Consider the following 10,259-nt stretch of genomic DNA (forward strand, 5'->3'; position numbering starts at 1 on the left):
TTTTCCAAAATAGAATGAGAAGCGTAATCAAAAATTTGTCGTCCGCCAACTTGAAAAAGGGTACAATCGTTTGTTTCTGATATTATAATAAAGGTAATAATGTATCGGCTTTACATCAAATCTTTTATGCAACGTGTTTACCAAAAAGTTGTGATATTCGTATATGCAATGCAGGTTCCACGAGAAGAGGTGTAACCGGGCCGATGAATAGGAAAGGTTGTCAAGAAAATTACTGTTTGCTTTGAAACCAAGCGACTTGTTTTGTAGCGGGTGGCATACACTAATAATTTCATTTAATCTCCCAAAATGGTTTATTTTTTCTCTCAACGGCCGTAATGCAATGGCAAAAATATAATTCTAGTTGCAGGAGCTGCGTGTTAAAATATCTTTAGCACCGGTCAGTGAAGGAAGGTGCTAAGTATGTGCGACCAGGTTCAAGCACAATAAATATGTGAAGTTTTGCATATACTGGCGTGGGTTCAGAGACAAAATAAAGATTGGTAGATTGCAGAAAACTGACTCACACCATGTGATGACACAACACTATGACCAGGTGCAAAATCTTTTATATTCCAGTTTAGTCCCTTCCTAAAGATTAACAAAAAGAGGCAGTGTTTTTTATTCAATACAGATGTGGTAAAGTTGTGTAAAAATGGATAGTATAGGAAACTGCAAAAAGCAACAAATTACATGTTTATCATACACAGCTAATAATGACATGTAAACGTGACTATTCAGACACAAAATGATATGTGCTAAGTTATGTACACCATAATGTTCCTTTTTTATGTAGATGCAACTCCAGTGAAACAAAGTATACAACAACCACAAGCAAGTAACAAGATAACAAAAATATATGTACAGAAAACTCATGGTTTGAAAAGCATGATAAAAATAAAACAATAGTGCAGAATTAAACTTTAGTACACATGTATGTATTGCAAACTTATTTTTGGATTAACTTTAGTTGTTGATATAGTTGTTTACCCAAGGTAATGTTAAACTGCTTATGTACAACATGGCATAGGCACAGTAAGCAATTAAAATTCATAAATACAGACAATGGTAATGTTTAGACTCTACCCCTCCTTAAACTTTTAATGACATTATTCCAGAACCAGCTGTCTTCCAAAACTCTTGTTCTGTCACATGCATTGTATCCACCCAAAATATTTGGCTCTGTTATGGTTTTGTAGATGACCGGTATTATTTTCTGCATCCTTGATGCTGTAAGATACAATTTATATATTTATACCAAGCAACCACAATAAACAAATATGATTTTAAATTTAATATGGAAAAATTTAATGTAAAAATAGCAAACTTAAGTAACATAAGCATGTTTTGCACTTTTGTATCAAATTTTGGAAGTTGTATACTTCAATAAATTATTTATGTCATTACCTGGGTCGAGACTAACACCAACATTCAAAGCCCATTGACTATCAGAACTTCTCAGGAACTCATCAGACAAAATTACAATAAGTTTTGAGCATCTGTCAAAAACATATGGTGAAATGATGCCCCGCTATCGAAAAACTGTCATTTTAGATACCTGCTAATCATTGTGTCCAGTTTAGCATGATAAGACTGAACACCAGCAGTAAGGTCACGCTCTGGTAGAAAGAGTTTGATTTGTGCATCTATCTCTACCTTGGGCAGAAATTCATTCAATATAAAATCCTTGTCTGCTATGTTGTATAAAACAAATGCGTCATATCTTTCTTCAAGAAATTGTTCTGCATAAGCAATGGATAATCATAAAACAGACATAATACAAAATTAACTGTGTATCACTTTCTATTTCCAGCTTTGTTGCTTGTTCAGAGTAAGTGCTTGACACCAAATAGTCTTGTACTGGCTCAGTTGTCCTATAAGAAGGGGCAGGGGATTGATCAAACCTGGCACTAGCAAATGGAATAGACGCTGGTTCCTTGTAGTCTCGTTCTGTTATGTTTTAAACGCAATTACTATTTGGGAACATTCATCAAACTTTGACAATGGAAAAGGGTATGTAACATAAATCTCACCAAAATATTCCTGCAATTCAGATATGACATCTAGGCGGCCCAGATCAGTCAATATCTTACACAGTGAGGCAACATTTAGATTTGGGTTTTTCACTTCATACTCATTTAAAACTGCTTGGGTTTTATGCCGTTCTTGGGCAAAGTTTTGAATCTGTAACATAACAAAACAGTGCAACATTTACATTGGTGTGACAAGACAATATTGTGACTAAAGGTTTGAAACATTTTTTTCAATTTTACAATTCAAGTGAATATTAAATAAATAGTCACACCTGTTAATTTGGTACATTGGGAAATGAATTTTAAAAGTGGACCATAAAAGTATGTATATACCTCTAAATTGCTAAATCCTAACGAGTCAGCAAATGATTTCCAGTTTGGGACTGTTGGACGTTCTGGATCCAAATGCAAGCCCAGAAGGCGCCTTGTCTCAAATCTCAGTTTTTTTATTGGCATGCTCAAGTAATCACCGGATGGCACACCCATACCATATGTTGCCACCAAATTTACATCATCTTTTTTGTCATCAGAAAAAGACCCCTGACCTGAAAAAGACCCTTCAGGTTGATTGTAGTATGAGGGTGGAGGAGAATGGAGATGTGCGATTGGGTCTGCTGTTGGAAGGGATGATTTCCCAGCATCAAATCCAGTTTCTTGTGTGCCTGCACCTGTTCCCATGAAAGAAGATCTCCCTGCAGTTTCAGTACTTGGGATACTAGGTTCTACTGTGGGGTCTGATAGAGGTTGCTTTTCTTGTTGAGTTGAAATACTTTCCAACTCCTTGCGCTGCATTTCTATGGATGACATCTCATCCAAATTTTTTCTTTTTTCAGCCATTTTTATCTTAAGACTTGTTATTTTGTTATTTTATGCAAACATGTCTGCAAACACAACTAAATATATTTACCATAGTTTATCCATTATAATTTTACTACTTTGCATTATTTCATGATTAACATCTAACTGGAAAAGTCCACATGCAACAACTTTTTGGCATCCATCCATCCACCTGCCCATTCACTTCAAGGTGGTATTATCTGATCGAGTGTTTATTTTTATTTCGCAAACATTTAACACCAAATCCAAAAAACATTTTTTGGAAATCGTTTTGACCTTTCTGCCTCACGATTGTAATATATCACAATAGATTGAATTTTATCTACTGTAAAACTATTTCACAAAACACGAAGACATGGGTTGTGAAAATTAATTTTAACACCACAAATACTACGCTCTGTTCTCTCGTCTTACAGTCCTGCCTACTCTCTCCTTTTTCGGTCGACACGCGTAGACGTACAGGGGAATTCCGTTGTTTTGTGACAGCTTCGGTATTTTGTATTACGCGAAGGGGATTTTGGGGCCTCCAGGGTGAAGGAAATTAAAGCAGATATTTCCGTTTCTACTATTCTATTTCAGAACAAGCAATTTGCATACAACAAAAAGCCATTGCGTCGTTGCAGGAACCACGCAAAGGTGAAACGTGTTATTTTATTACAAAACACGATGAAAGGTTTGTGTTAAGGTGAACAAACCGAGTTCGCTGGAGTGCTTCCTGTAACCTGATACCTGGTTCTGTTGTGTAAATATCAATTCTAACCTTAGCGTGTTATACTTTGAGAACTGTTGAAACCGATTTTCAACCTTAGCCAATTCTTTTTTGGGGAATCTAAAATAGAAATACCCCCAAAAATATATATTACCAACTCATTCGCCAGCAAAAATATTCTTAAAAATTAGGACATATGGCAATAAATACCATTCCAACATTAGGCAAACGACCAGGCACCATTTTGATGCTGATTCAGGGTTTCAAGCTTGGTATTTCTTTGAACTTAATTTTTTGCAACTAAACCTCCTACACTTGCTCCTCAAAAAGATGACATCTCCAAATTTGGTTTATTTTTAACTTTGTTAGTTAATTTTTTGCTGTGATAGTAAGCAACATCCTCTACCCCCTCAACTCCTACATTTCATAAAAACAGGAATAGCAGCTTATGCATTATTTTTTCTTGGACTGGGTGGGGGTGTTGAACTTGAAAAAGATAATGTCACCATCTTCAACAATATATGTTTTCCCCTGCTGACGGTATTTGCCTGCAGCCTTCACAGCTGACTCATTGCCACATTCCTTGAAGTCAGTAAATTTCATTACCTCTGCCATAATAAAACCCTTTTCAAAATCAGTGTGAATTCTGCCAGCAGCTTGCGGTGCCATGGAATTGCACTTAATGGTCCATGCTTTGACTTCATCTGATCCAGCAGTAAAAAAGTATTGTAAGCCCAATTTCTTGAATCCAGTGACAATAATCTTAGATAAAGCTGATCCAACAGCCACATCTTTATATTCTTGCTTAAGAAATTCATCTTTACCAGCTTCATCCAAGCCTGCCAACTGTTAAAATGTACGAGTTTAGATGATTGGTTAACATGCAATATACATGTAGCATTGGGCGGTGCAGATTAACATATATAAAAACTTAATTTCATTACAAACTAAAGATTTCTATTTTACTTCTGACTAAATATATTAGAAAAGCATTTCTGGCAAATATCAACTAATTGTTATGTCATGGTGTGCACTGTTCCTTTGTAGTTGGTGTTCAAAGATGGCAAAGGCACAATATCTCTGTTTTGTTCACTATATCTCTGTTTATCAGCCTATATGCAAGCACATTTGCAAGTGAACATGATTTTAAACACTTTAAATTCTGAACAATATTTCTGTTATGTATTATGTTCTTTGACACCCGGATCTCAAGTTACTTTGCAAGATTTATTTGACCATCGGGGTAATTGAGTTTGACACTCAATTTCATTTTTCTCCTGAACATTTATTTTGATATGCAACTAAGAACATTCACCTTGTTTTCAAATGCTCCCGAAAAGGGAATTAGTATTGCAGTTGGGTCATTTTCATCAACCCACTGCTTGATTTTCATTAGCCATTTATTCTTCTTTCGTATGTAATCTTTCTCACTGAGGTTGACAAGATATATCTAATGTCACAAATAGAACTTTTAATCACATGAAAAACATTTGAGCAATAACAATTAAAAAATCACTATAGCTTAAATACCTGTGGTTTGGATGTGAGGAACAGATGTTCATTCAACACTTCAATCTCTTTAGCTCCATAGTCACCTTGTCTTACAGGCTTCATTTCATCAACCAGTATGCCTTTTATTTTTTGTAATGTGTCAAACTCCAGTTTGTACTAAAAATGTGAATCAAACAAATTTACATTTAAAGGACTACTCCATAGGTTAATAAGATATATGAGAAGTAAAAAGACATGGGTACCAATGGAAGGTATTGAGTCTCATTTTATAACATTGATTTGTAACTGTGATTTGCGAATAATTGTAAAAATGTGTACACTAACCCATGTAATCATCAATCTACCTTCTTTTCATTTCCTCTGGTATACACCTTCTCCAGCTCAGCAAGGCGTTTTGTGAGATGTTCCACATCTTTCAATCTTAACTCTTCTTGTATGATTTCAATGTCTCTTACTGGATTTACATCACCTTCAACATGGACAACCTGGACAGAATAGACATTTCAGAAAACTTGAATCTGAACAAGCTACCACAGAAGGGTTATTATGTTTTTAAGTTTTTTTAAAGTTTTGTCAGTGGAAATACCCACATTGTCCTCTGTCACAATCATGGGCGCCGACTTTAAAATTTTTTTGGGTATGCCAAATTATATTACGTCATTTTATGACGTCATAAAATGCAAAATATCTTTCTTGGCGCTAGAAAGGGTTGGGCGTGAGACTATGTTAAGGCTTGTAGTTTACGAACTTCACGCTACGCAAAGTACTTTTCCAAATGAACGCATGTTTATGTGCGGTAAGACCGCATTGAATATTAAACAAGGGGCCTTTTTCAAATGACAAAGAGAAACTCCAAAACAGCAGCATGACGAACGTTGGTCAGATTTTCGGGTATGCGGCATACCCGAAATTTTCGTCCGGGTATGCGAGGCATACCCGTGTTCGGCGCCTATGGTCACAATATATATCAGAGCATGTAATAAAGCAATTGTATGAAAGTCAATTTCACAGTTGAATGAGCATGGATGCATGAACTGTTGCTATGGAAAATTTGAGCATGGTTTGGTCTTTTTAGCTAGTTATTTGGTGCTAAGTGTTGTTGAAAATTGAGTTGGAAAAGCAGCAGCAAATTCAGGCTATAATTTTTAGAAAAATGAATTGATAAAGTGGCAAATCATTTGTCTTTATTAAAGGTCCATATCTCTAATCACACATTCAAATTGGTTGTTGGACAAATGCAGTTGAAGTTCTCATTTTTGGTTTTATGGCCCATCTCTCTTCTACACAATGGCATCAAAGTTTTTTGCTGAATAATTGCTTGTATATTTATTGTTTATAAACAAGAGTGTTAAAGTTGCAATACACAATTTTCCTATGTACATACATAAAATCTTGTTTGCAACATTTAATATGTTTTAGTAAACAAGGATAAAAGGTTTATAATTATACACACAACAAATTGTGAGGATTTATAGAAAAACATTTTATACCTCATCATCATCAAATGCTCTTGTCATGTGAAAGATTGCATCACAGCTACTAATGTGAGACAGAAAGGCATTTCCCAATCCTTGTCCCTCATTGGCTCCCTTCACCAATCCAGCAATGTCCACAACTGACAAAAATGCAGGTACCTAACAAAGGAAATGCACAATAGCCTATAAATTACGCAAAGCTATGTGACACAAAGATACAGTAAGTGGTGTGATACATATGCACATTGGGCCACTCAAAACATTTTAACAACAAAAGTTTCACCTTGCTTGCAGGTTTGTGATGCTTGCATAAAAATTCCCATCGTTCATCAGGGACAGGAACTCTACTTTCATTGGGATCAATCGTGCAAAATGGAAAATTTTCTGCAGACGCCTTGGAAAGAAGCATGGTTACCGGAGTCTACTATGTAACTACTTAAATACTTTACATGATATCATACCTCACTCTTTGTCAAAACATTGAAAAACGTGGATTTACCAACATTGGGCAAACCCACTATTCCAATCTTTAGTGAAGTTCCCAAACGTCCCAAAATAAGTGGTGGCTTTTCTACTTCCTTCTTTTTTTTTGGTGGCATGTCGTCAAATAATTAGGCAACAATGAACACACAACCACAATATGCCTAAAAATAAACCAATAGTTGAAATTTCAACAAAAAGCATGTTTGCATCAGCTATTGTACGGTGCTGGACTGCTGGTGATATCACAGTTTAGTGGAGAAAAACATTTTCCAACCAACAGCTGTTTTCTTACAAACCAGTTGCTGCATTCAAGTTGGTATCACCTCATGCAGAACCGCGACACGCGTGGATTTCATTACCGAACATCGAATCGCTGACGTTTTTACCTGACCATAAAAGCAATTTTTCAGCAATGTCATTATTTACGAAATTTATTGTTTAAATATGCAAAAAAAATTAAATAATAAAAATATTTATGCCGTGTAGTTCAAATTTTTGTGCGAATATTTTTCATTTTCGTTCTAGCACAAATGCCCATAGCAATAATTTTTACAAGAACATGCATATGAGTGCAGGGCAGATGAATGCAAAGAATGATGGCATATATGATCTATTGCAATCTTATATAAATTTACTGCCTGTAAATTTTTCCAACAAATTCCATACGAATGGTTTGAACTCCAAATTATGGTTCTGACTTCGCGTCATCAATGGGTTTGGCGTCACAAGACTGCAGGAAAAGATTGGATGAAAATGCATTGGTTTAGAGTTCTTCAAAAGTATGTAGCGCAGCGGCAAGAACTTTTTTGAAAACGTTATTTACGCAAAGCATAAACTGTCGAGGAATATAAGTACCATCCTGCAGCGTTTTAATGTTTTGCTTTGTTGTAGCTGTAACTGAAACTGAAACTGAACGTGCTTGCTGTAGACTACAAAATGGACTCCGTGAGCAGACTTATTTTATTGAATAGAAAGTAACTTTCTTAACTTACTTGTAAGCGAGTAACTTCTAATTTTGTTCTGGCAATAGCGAAAAAAACTCCGGAATTAACGGCAACTGGTGCGTCAGGCAGTTTCTGGCCTTTGGTGTGCGCTTTTACTGCAGCGATGCATATAGATTGTTTACAACTAGAGAAAATGACAACAGACAGACACTAAGGCTTATCTGTCACGTTTTTTTGTCAGTGCTTACCATAAAGTCTTAACTTATAATAAATACTTATATTATTTAATTTAGTGCTATTTGTTTACCTGCTGTGATTTATTTCAACACGAAATATCAAAAAAATGTTACGAAATAGGGCCTATATCTATGCCTATTGTACACGCGTTCTTGTATAACACAGAAGAATATTCGCTTTTTTAGAGAAATAATTTCATGATTTGTGAAACTGGGCGTACTTTTTAATCCAGTTATATTAGAAACTCCGTACTTAGTAAGAAGAGCAGCACAACAACTATACATCACGATGCGTCGTGGGGGTGACAACGTGTACAGCGGTTCGTTCAAACCACAGTAACACGAACAAGTTAAACTATTTACTGATTATGACTGTGAAAGCTTTTCGCACAGGGCATACATAGTGTTGCTGCCACATGGCAAGTCGTTCCATTTCCCCAAGAATGGTGTAACAATGACACAAGCTTGGTTTCTTCCATACATTGAAGGTTGTCCCCGGGCCCAGTTGTTTTCTATTCTGGTGAGTTGCTGACCATCCAACCATTTCCATCTATCTGTAGATATGTCATTTTCCAGACCTATCCACACATTTTTATCCAGGGGACGTATGACTGCGTTGTAAAGAAACCTACGGCAGAACAACAACAATGAACAGTTGATATTTTGATTTTTAAGTTAACTGTATAATATACCATCTAACACGTGTCATGCATTGTCAATTCTTTCTGTTTGCAAAAAACAAAAAATACCGGTCCAAAATTGTAAGTTGTTAAAAAAGGAACTGAACCTTTGTCATTCATTAGCCAAATTATCATTATTGTTAGACAACAATTAATCAGAAGCACATTCAGACCTAATGTTTGAAAAATCAAACATATTCTACCTGTGAACGTTTGGATCTCTAAGACCATGGTAGGCAAGATGGGCCTGTTTTGATATGCAGTATGCAATGGCCGTGTACCAATTGCTTTTAGTCCCTTTCACCATGTAAGCGTATCCATTCGGCGCTTGGATCCATCCTTTGTCGATCTTTCCTGCGATTGTGACGTGTAAGGCATTGTGATGAAACAACAAGCAAATCATAAACGTTTTACCTGTTAATTTATTTTGCAATTGTTTGGTGGTGTTTTCGAGCGATTGTTCTTTTTCGCTTAGTGCTAGAAGCATTTCATTGGTCGCCGATTGTTGCTGGTTGAGAAGAGCTACTTGTCGTTGACTTGATTTTTGCAGTGCGATTACGCTCTTTTGTAAATTACTCCCAATGTCTGCACGGGCTCTCCTCTCTTGTGAAACGAGTCCGCGCATCAAAGTCACAATTTGAACGCGTTGAACGATGAGTTTCTTTGTAAAATTTTTCTTTAATTCAATAACTGGTATCTCGAGCAGTTTGATCATTTCACGAATCTGAGTCGTTTGATTTTTTAATAAACATTGGCCATGTATTACAGCATTTAACTTCGGCACAGAAAGTTCAACACTATTATCACTTTTGAACGCGCAAAGATCTCTCATGCTTTCGTTCTGGTTAGGAAGAGTTTTGTTCAGCGAAGACGTCGTTTTAGCCTGCTCCTCTAGTGGCCGAAGTTTTCGAAATATAGAACTTATGTTGTCTTTTAAGTTTCCTGAAAGGTTTTTGACAGTTTTTGCGAGATTTAAAATGGCTTCTCTGCTTGAATTTTCAAGAGTTGCATTCAAGTTCGATATCCTGGCGTTCAGTTTGTTTGTTACATTTTTTATGTAACAAGAGATGCTGGTTTCTAGGTTCTGTGTTTGTTGGATATGTAGTTTGTTTGTCTCTTCTAAAACGATACTTTTCACCTGTTGGGAGACGAACTGAACAAGAGTTGAACTATTCAAGAAAGTGTCGATTGGTTCATGGTGCTCCACTTGATCAATGCCTTCATAAAATTCAACACCATCGTCCCGATGATGGATTTTGAAGGGATTTGCTTGCTTTTCTGGTCTCGTGCGTTTTTGTCCTGTTTCGGATATGTTTTTCTGTTTTGTCCCTTCGACTAAGTGCATTTGATGTT

At 36.1% G+C, this 10,259-nt stretch overlaps 2 protein-coding genes across 2 annotated transcripts; both read right to left on the reverse strand.

The window, feature by feature from the left end:
- Positions 1-603: 603 nt before the first annotated feature.
- On the reverse strand, positions 604-2,919 carry LOC145907869 (myeloid differentiation primary response protein MyD88-like). Its single transcript, XM_082994966.1, has 6 exons — positions 2,364-2,919; positions 2,031-2,181; positions 1,798-1,947; positions 1,556-1,739; positions 1,405-1,496; positions 604-1,227 (listed from the first exon to the last, which is right to left on the reverse strand). The coding sequence occupies exons 1-6, from the start codon at positions 2,865-2,867 to the stop codon at positions 1,073-1,075; spliced, it is 1,236 nt and encodes a 411-aa protein (XP_082851092.1). The 5' UTR covers positions 2,868-2,919; the 3' UTR covers positions 604-1,072.
- Positions 2,920-3,916: 997 nt separating this feature from the next.
- On the reverse strand, positions 3,917-7,203 carry LOC145894345 (obg-like ATPase 1). The gene is made up of 7 exons (XM_082982904.1): positions 7,025-7,203; positions 6,847-6,957; positions 6,579-6,722; positions 5,433-5,573; positions 5,107-5,244; positions 4,892-5,026; positions 3,917-4,422 (listed from the first exon to the last, which is right to left on the reverse strand). Exons 1-7 carry the CDS (start codon positions 7,160-7,162, stop codon positions 4,030-4,032), a joined length of 1,200 nt encoding a protein of 399 aa, XP_082839030.1. The 5' UTR covers positions 7,163-7,203; the 3' UTR covers positions 3,917-4,029.
- Between the last annotated feature and the right edge of the window lie 3,056 nt (positions 7,204-10,259).

Source organism: Ascidia mentula, chromosome 1, assembly GCF_947561715.1.
Source record: "Ascidia mentula chromosome 1, kaAscMent1.1, whole genome shotgun sequence".
Classification (NCBI taxonomy): Eukaryota; Metazoa; Chordata; class Ascidiacea; order Phlebobranchia; family Ascidiidae; genus Ascidia; species Ascidia mentula.